The sequence below is a fragment of the Triticum dicoccoides genome, chromosome 6B (genome assembly GCF_002162155.2).
Source record: "Triticum dicoccoides isolate Atlit2015 ecotype Zavitan chromosome 6B, WEW_v2.0, whole genome shotgun sequence".
In the NCBI taxonomy this organism is placed as follows: Eukaryota; Viridiplantae; Streptophyta; class Magnoliopsida; order Poales; family Poaceae; genus Triticum; species Triticum dicoccoides.
The window spans coordinates 658,255,517-658,270,770 of record NC_041391.1 but is presented as its reverse complement, the minus strand read 5'-3'; the positions used below and the strand labels follow the sequence as shown (position 1 = coordinate 658,270,770).

Here is a 15,254-nt window from a genome sequence, read left to right as displayed (position 1 = left end):
GCAAGACTGATGTGCACAGTAGCTATGCACTTTGTACCCATCAAGTTAATTAATGTTCTCGCGCAAACTAGTATCCGGTTCTTCTGCCGGCCCAGCAAAAGAGATGCTGCTAATTAAACGCACTTTCTGAATCAGCAAGTGAGTACAGTTCAAGTGGAAATTAAGGGACGGGGTTTGATGTTCTCTTTTTTTCGAGAGAGAGAAAGAGTTTGACATCCTGGGAAGATAGATTGATGCTTGAAAACTCAGTGGAATTTCGTTGTTCTTCCATGCATTCATTTTTAAAACGAATGTTGCTACTACTAACCTAAACAAAAGGAAAGATGAAATGTCCACATTAGTAGGAGTATGATGTTTCGGTACACACTGTGTGCTCTACAACTCATTGGAGTGGTAGATAAATTAATTTCATACCGGGAAAAAAAGATATATTAATTTCATACGTACTTCCAGCGCGACCAGCCAATTAATTGGAGTGCTGGCTAGCTGCTCTTCCAAAGTTTTCTCTTTGCTCTTTTGACTTTTTTGTGCAAAAGAACTTATTCGGGGGCACCAACGCAGCCCAGGCCCTGTCCGTTGTCCTGAGCGCGGAGGTCCTTTGTACACACTGAAGACCACAGTTGATTGTCCCTTTTTTTTCCTACAAAAAATAACCGGGGTAAAAAAAATTGAAAAGGGGAAATGTATCTTCAACAAATCGAGCACTCTTGAACAAGTTGAAGGACGGCAGAGATTTCTTGGAGTCCGGATCGGACGGCCTGTGAGCGGCAGAGAGCAGGGAGAGCGCAGCGCCTCTCAGAGGCGGCCCAGGGTCTGCAGAGCAGAGTTGTATGCAACTTTTAGACGAAAAGCTAGTTGTATGCAACTCTGGTGGACAAATCTCGAATGTTCTTCCATTCTTCTCTGTGCACTGCACGTACGTACGTACTCCCGCCGTATGTGCAAGTTTTGTCAACAAAACCAGCCCACTTGGAGCGCCCAAGTCCCGGGCAGGTCGGTCACCAACGCACATGCGCACTCGATCGAGACGCGATCTTCTTTCAGTCAAGTCATTTTCCGACGTTCAAACCAGACCCTGTTAGAATTAAGTTTTCATATAGCCCGACGTCCCACGTCACTCCTTCGTTCATTCAGAAATCAGAACCATCCACGCTGAAGCTTAGTTACATGACGTTCATCCATGCGGATTTGCCACGCAACTTCAGCGTCCATCCGTAGCCTAATCCATGGTCATCATTCAGCTACAGATTCAGGTCAGTCATGGACCAAAGACAGGCAGACAGACAGGCACTGAAACCTACAGACAAACAGACCAGCGAGTACCGTACTAGTACTCCGACTTCAGAGGCAGAGAATTTGTTTACGCGCTGCGAAAAATCCACAACGATCTTCCGTGATGTTAATTGGCGGCACGCATGCTGATCGGAAGTAAACTCTACGGAAATTTCCGCACGGAGTCTTGTGGCCAGGAGACAGTAATGCATGCCGTCTACAACTGAATTATAAATCCAGAATGTTGGGCGAACAAATCGACGTCGCTTGATTGCATGCTTCTGCATCGGCACAGCTCCACGTACGGTCTGGCGGCGTTTCCCCCTAATTCGGTTCTTTCGTTTTCACTAATATAATTTTCGCGGCATTACACCAAATCCACCAAGAACACCAGCAAATTCACCAAAAACAGATCAGCTGGAGACACAACTCAACACGCCCACCGATAATGCTTGACGCATCACCAGAAAGGGGGCTAGGCAAGAAGACCTTTATTCCATCTTCTTGGAGCCGCCGCCGTCTCGCCTTTCTGAGCAGGACACAAACCGTAAGAAACCTTAAAAAAAAATCTAAAAACAGAACCCTCCCACCGGCAAGGGGCGAGATCCACTCCACCTTCATAGCCCTAAGGCCATCGAAGACGGGAAGGACCGACGCCGGCGCCGGCGGGAGGCAGAGTATCCTAGCTATTTGCAGGGGCGGCTAGCTAGGTCAAAGAGGCCAATTGGCCAATTGCGTATTGTTTGCGGTAGACGTACGGGGTGTATTTTATACTTGTAGCGTCGTCGTCCATGACGCTTGAGCTGGGGCGTTAGGAAAAGATCCGCACTTTTTTCTCCAAAAGGTCGACCCATGCATGATAGGCAGGCACACTTTGAACCTTGCACATCTCTTTCATGCAACCGGTGGACTTTGTGAATAAGCTAGTAGTAGGTCAGGATCGCAATTGGAAATTATGGGACGAGGTTTGACATTGGTGTGTTTTATATTCTTTTTCTGCGGGTGACATTCTTGTGTGTAGTCGTGTAGATGCCGGAACACTCCGTGAAATTTCGCATGTCGTTCTTCGATCGAGTATAGAATGCGTACAGCAGCTTAACAAGTGACGTGAAGCAAGCTAGCCAGTGACCTAAAGTTCTCCAATTTAGGATAATCTATGTCTCCTACACTCCTAGAGGGTAGGATTTTCTCAATCAGGCCCTAGAGGTAGGTAGTTTCATTGTATTGTATACTACTAATTATGTATCCAACAAAACGGGCCAATTAACAGAACTACCTGCTACCATCCAAACCATATGTAAAGTACTCCAGAAGATTCTCCATTTCAGCTGCTCTTGAAATTTGACTCTGTGCAACTCGACAAACGTCTTCAACGAGGCAGGAATGCACCGCAGCAAAGTCGTGGCCATGGTCGGTGCTTGCCCTACGTCCCGTGTACACACTACGTAAATGTACCCCACGGTCATCCCATTTTTTGTAAAGAATGTTTGTGGAACATATTTTCAACAGCGAAGAACATGATTCCTCTTTGAACCCGGTAAAAAATTCATGCACGGGAGGGGCAGGCAGAGTCAATCGACCAGCAGACAATTAAGCCCTAGAGTTAGCTAGCTACTCCTAGATCAAAGGAGAGGGATTAAAAGAAGACGAGAGCTCTGAGCTTTTCACTCTCTTTTCACCATGGGTCGTTTCGAACTCTTTCCCTTTCTATCCTAGTCGACCTCCACAAGGGGGTACGTACGTACGCTCTTGACCGGTTCCTGCGCTGCCACGTAGCTGTCGAACGTACACGTACGTGGCCCACCTCCCGCATACAAGTCAAAGTCAAGAGTCGAGTGATTTTCAAGAGCAACGTCGCCGTACGCCACCGCAAAACCAAATCGATCGATCGCGCCAGGTTCCACTTCCATCGCCGGTACCATCCACGTCGCCTATAAAGCGACCGCCGCTAGAGGGTACGTCCCTGATCATCCACGCATCGATCCCATAGCTTCTTCCCAGGTTGCGCGATCATGGTGCGCGCGCTCCGGCCTTCTTCCCTCGTCGGCCCGTCCTTCTTCTACGCTCTGCTGCTGCTCGTGGTGGCCGCGCTCGTCGGGCAGCACCCAGCGGGCCCGCTGCGGGTGGCGACGGCGCAGAGCGTGTCGGCGCTGGCGCCGGTGCCGGTGCGCGTCGGGGTGATCCTGGACTGGGCGACCAAGGCGTCGTCGGCGGTGTCGCTGCGGCGGCGGACCGGCATTCAGATGGCGGTGGAGGACTACTACGCGGCGCACCCGGGGTCGGCCACCAGGGTGGAGCTCCATTTCGGGGACTCCAAAGGGGACGTCGTCGGCGCCGCTTCCGCCGGTAAGCTCCCTAGCTAGTTGCTTCTCTAATTATGCTCTTTCGCTTCATGAATCTATGCAAGCTCGTACTCTAGCTTGCCGTCCACGATAACACTTGCGAACGCAAGCTTGCCGTCTCGACATTAGCTCTCTAGCCTGGCCGTTTTAGTCCCTCGATCACCGGCGGCTGCTGCGCGCATGGGACTGTGCAGCTCTTATGGCTAGCTGCGCGGCGCACATCGGCGGGTCCGGCCACCTGGGCGGATCTCCATTCCAGGGCCGGACGTCGCCGGGGACGACGTCCTCGGCGCCGCTTCCGGTGGTAATTAGTTAACCTCGCTCGCTTATCACGTACGCCATCATGGCTGCCTTCTCTAATTAAGCTCTTAATCCAAGCTCGTCTTGAGATTAGCACTATCTCTTTTGTCTTGGCCTACCCACTGGGGGCTGCAGTCTGCTAGCTCCGCGCGTACGACTGTGCAGCTCCCGCCGTCTGTGGTACACGAGCCGCCAGCTGTTCTGTGGTGCCGCCGGATACGGCGGCGCCTCTCACGGCCGGCTGCCGGGCCGCCAGCCTTAGAATTGTCGTCTTGCATGGACATCCATCGTGGCCGGCCCTGTCGCCATTTTGTCCGGCTAGCCAGCTCCTCGACCGTCAACACAAGGACGACGACGGCGCGCGGGGGATTCAAGTTAACAACCACCACATCTTCATCGAGCTGCGTTGGAATCCCAACTAATCCGTCCCACAAGGCATAAACAGCCATTTTTAACCGCGACCGGTGGACTCAAAGTGCAGATATTCGCTACTTCTGTCAGGGTTTGGTACGTGCGTGCGTGCTGTCAGCCTGTGCGACAAAGATTAACTATTCTTGGCTGCTTAGGGTCGATCATTGGGCGCTTGGACTGGTGTGGTCTGATTAGTCCGCGCCGTCTGCTTCTTCACCGCGTACGTACGCATGCACGTGCTAGCGCGCGAGTCGGTCAAGCTTCATGGCTCATGTGGTTGTAGCTAGATTGGTTGGGGACGACAGTCGACGATAAGGACATAGATAGATGCCTCAAATCTTTATATCCGTTCTGCAACGCATCGCAACCACTCCCCTAGATGCATGGGATCCAAGTTTCAACGCATCGCACCATGTGGACGTACGTGCATCATGCATGTCGGGTCAGCAACGTTGAACGGCCACTCCAAAATTAGCAGCACTCTTGGAAATTCTTACTATACGCTATAGTACTTGTCATGGCCACTCATGCTTCTTCGTCATCGTCGGTCATGTATGCAGTCCAAGCTAGCTGGCTAGCATGTGTGTCGTCTGCTCGGGTCTGGGAGACGACTCGCTTTCGAACTTCCTTGTCAAAGTCCTCGAGCAGAAAGATGGGCGCTAGCTTGTTAATTTGGCCGATGAAAGTGACTCGACAGCTTCTAAAAGATCTTTCACGACAGGAAAATCGGATGTTCGTTACTTTACATGTTCTCTGGTGCAGCCCCAGCCATCTTTGGTACACCAACCACTGTAGATGGCTTCTTAATCTGGTCGATGATATTGACTGCTCAGCTTCTGTAGATCCTTCATGGGAGCAGAAATCGGGTGTTCATCAATTCACACTTATACAATGTTTACTTTTGCTCCCACAAAAAAAGAAGAATGTTTACTTTGTTCCCTAAAAAAATGTTTAATTTTGTTTCAAAATAATAATGTTTCCTTTGTTGAGAGAAACTAACTAAATCATTTTTCTCGCCTTTTATTTAGAAAACTGTAGTATCATTTTTCACTCCTAGTTTGGGCTCCTTAAAAGTTTCTAATGGTTCAGATTTTAAAGGGCTGAAAGAGTACCATGGGCCTAAAACTCCTCTTCTTTGCTGTTGTTGCAGCGTTGGACCTGATCAAGAACGCGCAGGTGCAGGCCATCATCGGGCCCAAGACATCAGCAGAGGCAGAGTTTGTGGCACATATCGGCAGCCGCGCTCACGTCCCCGTGCTCTCCTACTCCGCCACGTCCCCGTCCCTCTCCCCGGCGCAGACGCCCTACTTCGTGCGCACCGCCGCCAAAGACTCCTTGCAGGCCACCCCCGTCGCCACTGTCCTAGCACACTTCGGATGGCGCGCGGCCGTCGTCCTGCACGAGGACTCGCCCTACGGCACCGGCATCCTCCCGGCGCTCGCCGACGCGCTCCAGAGCGTCGACAGCGCGGCGATCGTGGAACGCGTGGCCGTGCCGAGCGGCGCGCACGACAACGCCCTCGACGCGCTCCTCTACCGCCTCAAGGCGATGCCGACGCGCGTGTTCGTCGTGCATGCCAATTTCCGCCTGGCCACGCGGCTCTTCCGGCGAGCGGAGGAGGCCGGGATGATGTCCGATGGCTACGCCTGGGTCGTCACAGATGGCGTCGGAAGCCTCGTGGACAGGCTCAGCCCCGAGGACGTCGACGCCATGCAAGGCGTCGTCAGCCTCCGGCCTCACGTGGAGCTCACGAGCCAGGTGAAGAACTTCTCGGCGCGGTTCAGGGCGAGGTTCCGACGAGACAACCCGGCCTCCGACGACGACGTGATCAATGACCCGACCGTGACGAGGCTCTGGTCGTACGACACGGCGTGGGCGATCGCGGCGGCAGCCGAGGCGGCGAGTGTCCCCGGCCCGGCATTTCAGACGCCGCAGCGTAGCAGGGCCCTTACAGACCTGGACCGGCTCGGCGTGTCGGCCACCGGAGCAGCGCTTCTCAGAGCGGTGGTCAACACAACGTTCGACGGGATGGCCGGCAGGTTCAAGCTTGTGAACGGGCAGCTGCAGGTGGCGGCGTACGAGGTCGTGAACATCATCGGGAACGGCGCCAGGACGGTGGGGTTTTGGACGCCGGAGTCCGGCATCCTGCGGGACCTGAACAACGGTGGCGGCAAGGCTGCGCGGCAGCTGAAACTCATCCTCTGGCCGGGCGAGGCGCTGTCCAAGCCGAGAGGCTGGACCGAGTCGCCGAACGGACGGGTGCTCAACGTCGCCGTGCCGATGAAGAACGGGTTCAAGCAGTTCGTGGACGTCGTCGGGGAGAAGAACTCGACGACGCCGAAGGTCACCGGGTACTGCATCGACGTGTTCGAAGCGGTGATGAAGAACCTGCCGTACCCGGTGAACTACCGGTACGTGCCGTTCCCCCGAAGCCCGGATTCCTACGAGAAGCTGGTGGACCAGGTGAGCGGCGGGGAGGCAGACATTGCGGTCGGGGACGTGACGATCACGGCGAGCAGGATGCACGAGGCGGACTTCACGATGCCGTTCACGGAGTCCGGGTGGGCGATGGTTGTGGCGACGCGGCCGGACACGAGCGCCAGCATGTGGATCTTCCTGCAGCCGCTCACCACCAGCCTCTGGCTCGCCAGCCTCGCCTTCTTCTGCTTCACCGGCTTCGTGGTGTGGGTCATCGAGCACCGCGTCAACCCGGAGTTCCGCGGCACGCCGTCGCAGCAGTTCGGCCTCATCTTCTACTTCTCCTTCTCAACGCTCGTCTTCGCACACAGTAAGCCACTTACTAACCATCTCATCATCTCAATTCTGCAGAGTTCTTGAAGAATATCAATTACCAAATTAATCAATCTTGACGTTTTAATTTTCAGAGGAGAAGCTGGAGAGCAACCTGTCGAGGTTGGTGGTGATCATATGGGTGTTCGTGGTGCTGATCCTGACGTCAAGCTACACGGCGAGCCTGACGTCGATGCTGACGGTCCAGCAGCTCCGGCCGACGGTGACCGACGTGAAGGAGCTGCAGAGGCGCGGCCAACACATCGGGTACCAGGAGGGGAGCTTCATCGAGCCCTTACTCACGAAGATGGGCTTCGACGGGAGGAAGATGAAGAAGTACAGCACGCTGGAGCAGTACGCCGACGCGCTGTCCAAGGGCTCGGCGAACGGCGGCGTGGACGCGGTGTTCGACGAGATCCCGTACCTGAAGCTGTTCCTGTCGCAGCACTGCGACGGGTACATGCAGGTGGGGCCCGTCTACAAGACCGACGGCTTCGGGTTCGTGTTCCCGCGCGGGTCGCCCATGGTGGGCGACGTGTCGCGGGAGATCCTGAGGCTGGCGGAGGGCGACCAGATGGCGCGGATAGAGAAGGCGTGGTTCGGCGAGCCCGGCACGTGCCGGGACGCGCTGGGCGGCATCGGCGGCGGCGACGGCTCGTCCAACCTCAGCTTCCGGAGCTTCGGCGGGCTGTTCCTCATCACCGGCGTCGTCTCCAGCCTCATGCTGCTGCTTTACGTCGCCATCTTCATGTACCGCGAGCGCGACGAGCTCCGGGAGGCGGAGGCGGAGGCCAAGGCCGAGGCCGGCTCCGGGAGCGTGCCCGTGCGGAGGCTGCGCGTATTGCTGCAGCACTACGACAAGAGGGACATCAAGTCCCCCACCTTCAGGACGTGGAACGACGACTCCGTCAGGAACGGCAGCGACTACGCGGGCAGGACGCCGAGATGGAGCGGCGGCGACGCGAGCCTGACGCCGAGGGCCGGTGGGGAGGAACACGCCATGGGACGGGCGAGCCCGCTGAGCGTGGACATCAGCTCGGAGATGAATGCTGGCTCTTCGCCGGAGGGGACGCCGGTGTCGGAGATCAGTGAATCATTTGAGCAGAGGATGGAGGGGGCAGCAGCCGCCGTGGAGATGACAAGGCCAACTGTCTCCCAACTGCAGTAAGAGTAGAAGCATTTCCATGAGGAATGCCTTCAGTATAGGAGTTCTAGTCTTGTGGCACTAATTGTACTTTGGCCAGAAAATCGTTTTGTATTCTTCTTCTAGTGAACATTAGGGAATTCGAAGGAAAGAAGTTCTCTGATGTTAATTGTACATGGTAAAAAAGAACACAATTTAGTACATAGCTAAAAGCAAACGGATTGTATTACATCCGTCTCAAAATTCTTGTCTTAGATTTATCTAGATACATAACACTAAAAGTCTAAAACATGACTAGATATATCCATATATCTAGACAACTCTAAGCAAAAGGATTGACATCAGACAAAGGATCGTCTCGGAGGGAAAAGAATTGTTGTATTGAACACAAAGCATAATAACTTAATCTTACATGGTGGTTTTCATCTGGTTGTTTACCAGAGACAAGAAAACAATACAAATCAAGTTCAAATTGTTTTCCCTCGGAAAGGAACTAGGATACAACATAATTTATATATGATACAACAGTACATGGTGGCGCATTGTGCTCCTGCCATGACTCGACCCTGGCATGGTAAAGGCCAATAAACATTGCATCATCTTCGCTGCAGCTGAGCCATCTCTATGGATTCTAGCTCCAGCTGCTCCTAAACTGTACATAGCCTACCGATCTAGAGTGTAACCCTGAGATGGCATGGTAATTGGATGGTTAGGGAGCTATCAGGATGCAACTGATGTCGGCGGACAACCAGAAAATGGACTTTCCGGAATCAATACCTGATTGACATAGGGAGATCTCATGAATCCCCGTTTATCATCCGGGAGTGATAGGGAACCTTGTTTATTTCCAGAATTGTCGACTGGTCCTGGATGAGTGGTTGTTTCCATGGCTCGCCATCCATTTGAACATATGCTCGATCCCACTCGCCTCCCCTCATTTCAAACTTGATAGCTGCAGCCTAACAGAATGCAATATTTTTGGACAGAAGTTCATCATAAGTTACTGAAGAAATGATACCCAAATAGATCAATCCTTTGACAGGAAAATCAATGCAAAGTTAGGGCAAGTACCTGAGCAATGTGCTTTGCTTTGATAAGCTCAGCCATAACGAATGAAGCATGCCAACCTTCTTTCAGACCAAATATTTCAATCAAACCGTCATCTGAATGAGCTTCAACAAAACCTTTCTGGAAGGAGGGGGAAAAAGACACATCATTTGCATAGAACAAACAGGGCCATTTGTGTAACCCCACCCAATACTGAACTCTACCTAGTAGCTACCACTTGTTCTAAACAAATACAGCAGCAACGATAGACCAAATCATGTTATTATGCTCGCGTGCGGTCAATATATCCCATTTGGCAACTTCAAAGTTAGCTATAAATCCAATATCCTGGACTAGAAAACTAAAATATCATGCAGCATGCATGAGCAAGCTCAACAACCAACCTTTTCAAGATAATCTGGTTTAAGATCACCCCATGGATGCCTTCCACTGCCGTAGTTGTACAGATTTAAGACCACTAGTGATCTAACACTGCATTATTAACAGAAGGAAATAAACGTGAGCTCAATTTCGGTGATATACAACATAAGTATTTGTACAGCAAATTTGAAGGACAATCATCAAGAGTAACCAAGTAAGTTCCAACGCATCACCAATAAGATAGTCACAACATTATCCTCTACCATCTGTTTCGTGGTGATATACTTCCAGGATTCACAACAGTATTACTAATACACATTGCAAATGGAGTTCCAAAAACATTGAAAACGGTATGCCACTGACACAACCAACCGATAATAGTTATGTAGTACTCCCTCAGTTCCTAAATATAAGTCTTTTTAGAGATTCCAATAAAAGACTACATACGGAGCAAAATGAGTGAATCTACACTCCTAAATTACGTCTATATACATCCGTATGTAGTCCATAGTGAAATCTCTCCAAAGACTTATATTTAGGCACGGAGGGAGTACAAGCTAAGCATCACACAATATTTCAAATATTTATTTACCTCTTACGTACTTTGAGCAGGCCTGACATTAGCAATATCATACATTTTTCTACGGTTAAAGGTAAGGCCCAAGAAAAGGGCAGGCTGCTGCTAAGACAACCAAATATATTACTATTATGCAAAATATGGTAAATTAATTATTATCTAGATAATTACTGAACCCACATATGTAGTTTTTGTGCCAATTTAAATATTTTCAGATGAATCATTGTAAACGGTCTACCAGACATCACATTTCAGCAATTCACGTTATCTGCATATGCTATACATTGCCCAGTGTTGATTTTTGAACACTAATGCCCAAACTAATAGCAATGGTCACTGGGTTCGTATAAATAAAGTCAGCTGCTCAATTTTCTGACATCCTAAGGATCATTGATATCTAAATATCTTTTTTGAATGTAACAGAATCTATGACTTGCCTTGAAGGCATTTGAATTTGCTCCCATTCAGAACAATTTGCCCTTTTAATGTAAAGCCGCAAAATGTTCCGAAGTCCCCTGCATTAACAAAGCATTCTGTCAGCCTTGGATAGATGATTGAGACAAATGTCTCAAACAAAGGAAGAAGAATATCTTAGCACTATTGCAGTTTATTTATGAACACTAAAAATATGAAGATAAAGCATAAAAACAGTGGATCATTGGCATTGCATAGTACTGAGCATAGTGGAACTTGAATCCAAATCCTCATGTGTTAACCAAGAAAGTACTATAGTCTGGGACAACTGCTATTTTTAGAAGTTCTGTGGGTCGAATCTCATAATTAACCTCAAACCATGATTGTGTCTCGAGGATGGATCAAAACAAAGGAACTATTTGATACTTTAAAAGTCCAGCTCCATTTCAAAGTACATGGAAAGGCAGGTCATTACCTTAGCTGAGGACTTGCTGTACAAGGAGTACAGAACCATCCCTGCGTGCAGCTATATCCAGCATAAATCAACTGCATATAACCAAGTATTACTAAAACAGTCACCTATAGGTCGCAGAACAGCATGACATAGAATTCTGAGATACCAGATAACTAAAAAGGGCAACCTGGTGCATGTAGCTCCCGCTTGCGCAGGGTCCAGGGAAGGGTCCGACCACTTTGGGTCTATAGTACGCAGCCTTTCCCTACATTTCTGTAAGAGGCTGTTTCCAGGACTTGAACCCATGACCTCATGGTCACAAGGCAGCAGCTTTACCACTGCGCCAAGGCTCCCCTTCAGATACCAGATAACTATGCTACAGAAAATGAAAAGGAATCTTTGAAGCCAGTTTCTTTCTTTATTCAGAAGTTACATATTCTAGAAGAACTTGCAGAATAACATCCAGCTTATCTATCAAGTATACAGCTGGATCCACATGATAATAATATGGGAGAACTTGGGTGTATGAGTTCTTTTGTATGTGTGCAACATCACGTGATCTATCAGTCTGCCATACTTATTATATCCTACTGATAGAAGACAACTAACTCATGAAGATGTTGCTAACCAGCACATTGTGAATGCGAAGCTCCTCACCAAAAGAATTCAGTAAATTACTGTGGGCTTCGAAAAATATCACACTTCACAATGACATACATGAAAAAGATCGCACTTCACAATTACACCATTAAAGAAGTTCTTTCCGCACCTTATTTGCAACTGGTCCTTGAGCAAGATATGGCTTTTCATCTCGTAGATGGTGGAAGCCATATGCAACTTGGGCATCCATCCCTATTCAAAATAAATGGCACACTTAACAATGAATCAAAGCTCTAACAAACTGTAATAAAGAATAACCCATATAATTTAGCAAAAAATCATTGATCTGATACATTTATATCTTGTGGTTTCAGTTGTAGTCTTACAACTTTATATTATCATAGAGACAGTGTGTGTACTCTTAGATTATATATTTCACATCAAACTTCCAGATACTGAAGAATATTCAGCCATTCAAAATTTCAAATTAAGATGTAGCGCACAAAAAAAATCTTAGGCAACCCTAAACACCTCTCAAGTAGATGTAGATCACCATGTAAAGTTCACAAGAAATAACAGAATTAGCTAAGGAAAGGAAGTAGATGAAGTAACAAAGTAATACCAATGCTAAGGTAGTTGTAGAATACTCCTTTATAGCAAGAAGCTTTTTCTGTTAACTCACTGCCACTTGCCTGCACCAAATTACACAAGGTCTTTAGCAAATACATAAGTACGTGCACATTCACTGAGAAAGACAAAATATAGGAGGGATCGTAGTATTTGTCAAGCAGAGTTGACAATAGACAGAAGAAAATAAGATGCTGGAACAATCCATCAAACTATTCAAGAGAAACAAATTGTAACAAGCATTTGAAATAGCAAGTATGACAGGCAAAGGCAACCATGCAGAGTCAAAGAGTGGCACGCATTCAAAGTTACTATGCAAAACTTAGCAGTAACTAAAATTATTTTCCTAGGTAAGTAAGGGACATCCTGTATGCAACTTGGATTTTCAGAATTGGGTTGAATATTTCTTAAAAATTTAAAAATGCAAAGTTTAGACTATCTTTGATCATTTAGGCGCAGACAACAAACAATATAATGCAGAGTTCATCTTACGACTCGCTTTCAAAAAAGAACTACCTCAACAATAGTTTTTTATGTTATCATTGCAATCTTAATAAATGTCAAAACAATGTTCTTAAGTGGAGAAGAGATCTAACAATGGAAGAAGAGCATGCCACCGAGTGTATAGATTTGAGCTAAAGTCTGTTTTCTATTTCAGGTTGTAATTTCCAGGTAAATTCATAGTTAAGACCTTGCTGAACTCCAGCTGATCGGCAGGTTCCGCTTTCTTAAGTGCATGTGGCAACTCTGTTATTTCTCCCTCTGGCATCCTAATCACAGCCTGCCAACTGCAAAAACATTGGTAGCAATTTTCAGAGCAAAAACAGATGAAGAGTGTATGTGCAATTATTAGAAGAAACATCTAGAGTTGAGCCTATTTGCGATGTACACATCTTACACATTTGGAGATAATAAATATGGCAGATAGGTGCTGGGCTTGTGTAGATTGACGGTTTTCTTTCCACCATCAGGAAATATATTCCAGATAGGTATATGATAAGTTTTACTCAGCAGTACAAAATGTGTTTATCAAATTGAAGTACCAGCGATCAACAAAATGAGCTGAATACGCATATAGGTGAATAAAGAGAGAAATAACTCTCGAGCAATGGTCTCACATTCTCACCTGTCAAGATGGACGACCGAAGCAGACACTGCCTTGTTGAGATATCGCTTTACAGCTGAACGCCAGCCAAAGGGAAAAGAGCCACCCTGTGCTTGAGTTGATTAGCATTTTCAATTGAAAACAAAGAACTTAAACAGAACAGCGTCATCGCATATCGGCCCTTACCCATCCAAATGATCTAGCAAGGTCGTTTCCTGTCCCAAGTGGAATGATTCCTGTGGGGGGAACTGGTTCCCTTTTCAACTTATTAAGTTCTTGGAGACATCCAAGTACCCAACCAACAGTGCCATCACCTCCAGCAACCTGTCAGAAAGAACTAGTGCAAGGATGTTATGCCAAGCAGTTGGAAAGCTGTGACATACAAGGAAAGCATATGGACACCTAAATGGTGGAGCAGAAACCTCTCATGAGCTAAGATATAAGCTCACTTATCGAATAGTTTCTAACAGTAAATAACAAAGCTAACATGCAGCGAGCCCTTAAAAGCTTCTGACAGATACAATATCCTTACTGAAGCCCATCAAGCACGTACCATAATCCTCAAATTTGCACGGATGTCCTTTGCACAGTTATCACCTTGATCAGCCAACCTCTCCAAACAACCCAAACCATAGCGAACAAAATCAGAAGGCTTCACAGAAGAAAGATCGAAGACCTGAACAAAAACGGTTCGATCAGCAAGTACTATACAGTCCATGGTTTTCCAGAACAAACAAAAGAATAAGAAAATAGAATTTCCAAAAGACATGCTGTGGCGGCTTCTGAGTGCACAAAATAATCCAGAATTGGCATTACAGACGAGTCCTAAACAGTTAGCATGTCTTGACAACCACAATAACATGTTGTGTTAGCTCTCCAAGCCCTTAAAAGACCATCAAATTCCACAGAATTGCCCCATATCCATAGTTCTTTACGGCCCTAGCTTCTATCAGTTCTGACCCTTTTACACCACATAATGATATCAGTGCCCAATCCTCACAAGCCAACCTCCAGTTTCACATGTTGACCCACAGCTAACTCTGGTAGAAGCCAGTACTTCCATGTTGATTAATAATCATCAACATGAAACAATATCGGTGACCATCACCAAATGGCTCTGCACCTGTCTTCTGTTACAAGAAAATGTCAAGCTACAAATTATAGACAGTCTCATTACATTACTCTCACTACTGTCACCTGCACAATCATCCTCCCTCCATCCCCACCTAACACCTACCGTCCTAGTTCTTTTCCTTCACCTCATCACCTCTTCTAGAACCACATGTGGGAGTGAGACACGGTCTGATGGAGCCTTCACAGCAGCCTACGGTATACGAAATTTATTATGCATTTATCATCCAACCATAATGGTCAGGTATCAGTCTTCATCCCTACTCCCCCAACCCCTCGTGGTACCAATTAAGTGCATGGCCATCTAGATGATTCGACCTTGGCAGTATCAGGCAGAACTCGGAAATAAGGGGAACAAAAAGGTTAGTACAATGCCTCATATGGGGCATGACGACCTTCTCAACACATACTAGGCAACTAGAGATTCTGGTCGCGTCACACCATCCTCCTCAGATCACAAGTCGCGGAGCCTCTCACGATAGTACCAATTGTACCATGAAAGTACCACCGGAGCAGAATCCATTAGTCCCAGCCGAAAGGGGGTGTATTACCTCGCACTAAATCATACTAGTGGTACCTCTAAATCAATCTCCTGCCGGGTTCCACACGAATGGGGAAGAAAAATCTGCTGCGGGGTAACAATTAGTAGTACAGCAACG

The 15,254-nt window shown here is 48.0% G+C and overlaps 2 protein-coding genes across 2 annotated transcripts in view; one reads left to right on the top strand and one right to left on the bottom strand.

The window, feature by feature from the left end:
* Positions 1 to 3,238: 3,238 nt before the first annotated feature.
* On the top strand, positions 3,239 to 8,506 carry LOC119323169 (glutamate receptor 2.8-like). The gene is made up of 3 exons (XM_037596755.1): positions 3,239 to 3,618; positions 5,476 to 7,113; positions 7,211 to 8,506. Exons 1-3 carry the CDS (start codon positions 3,285 to 3,287, stop codon positions 8,281 to 8,283), a joined length of 3,045 nt encoding a protein of 1,014 aa, XP_037452652.1. The 5' UTR covers positions 3,239 to 3,284; the 3' UTR covers positions 8,284 to 8,506.
* A 106-nt stretch (positions 8,507 to 8,612) lies between these two features.
* LOC119323170 (diacylglycerol kinase 7-like) overlaps positions 8,613 to 15,254 on the bottom strand; it is a 7,455-nt gene continuing 813 nt past the window's right edge. The window contains exons 2-13 of the mRNA XM_037596756.1: positions 14,018 to 14,140; positions 13,651 to 13,788; positions 13,486 to 13,571; positions 13,051 to 13,147; positions 12,355 to 12,424; positions 11,902 to 11,984; positions 11,154 to 11,224; positions 10,702 to 10,779; positions 9,711 to 9,798; positions 9,331 to 9,447; positions 9,037 to 9,218; positions 8,613 to 8,943 (exon numbers count right to left, since the gene is read on the bottom strand). Of these exons, the coding sequence (XP_037452653.1) occupies positions 9,057 to 9,218; positions 9,331 to 9,447; positions 9,711 to 9,798; positions 10,702 to 10,779; positions 11,154 to 11,224; positions 11,902 to 11,984; positions 12,355 to 12,424; positions 13,051 to 13,147; positions 13,486 to 13,571; positions 13,651 to 13,788; positions 14,018 to 14,140 (1,113 nt within the window). The 3' untranslated portion in view covers positions 8,613 to 8,943; positions 9,037 to 9,056. The remainder of the gene's footprint in view (positions 8,944 to 9,036; positions 9,219 to 9,330; positions 9,448 to 9,710; positions 9,799 to 10,701; positions 10,780 to 11,153; positions 11,225 to 11,901; positions 11,985 to 12,354; positions 12,425 to 13,050; positions 13,148 to 13,485; positions 13,572 to 13,650; positions 13,789 to 14,017; positions 14,141 to 15,254) is intronic.

Excerpts from the sequence above, each read along its gene's own strand:
- LOC119323169 (XM_037596755.1), top strand. The coding sequence starts at position 3,285 with ATGGTGCGCGCGCTCCGGCCTTCTTCCCTCGTCGGCCCGTCCTTCTTC. Across the intron at positions 3,619-5,475 it reads CGTCGGCGCCGCTTCCGCCG|CGTTGGACCTGATCAAGAAC; the intron begins GTAAGCTCCCTA and ends CTGTTGTTGCAG. Across the intron at positions 7,114-7,210 it reads AACGCTCGTCTTCGCACACA|AGGAGAAGCTGGAGAGCAAC; the intron begins GTAAGCCACTTA and ends TTTAATTTTCAG.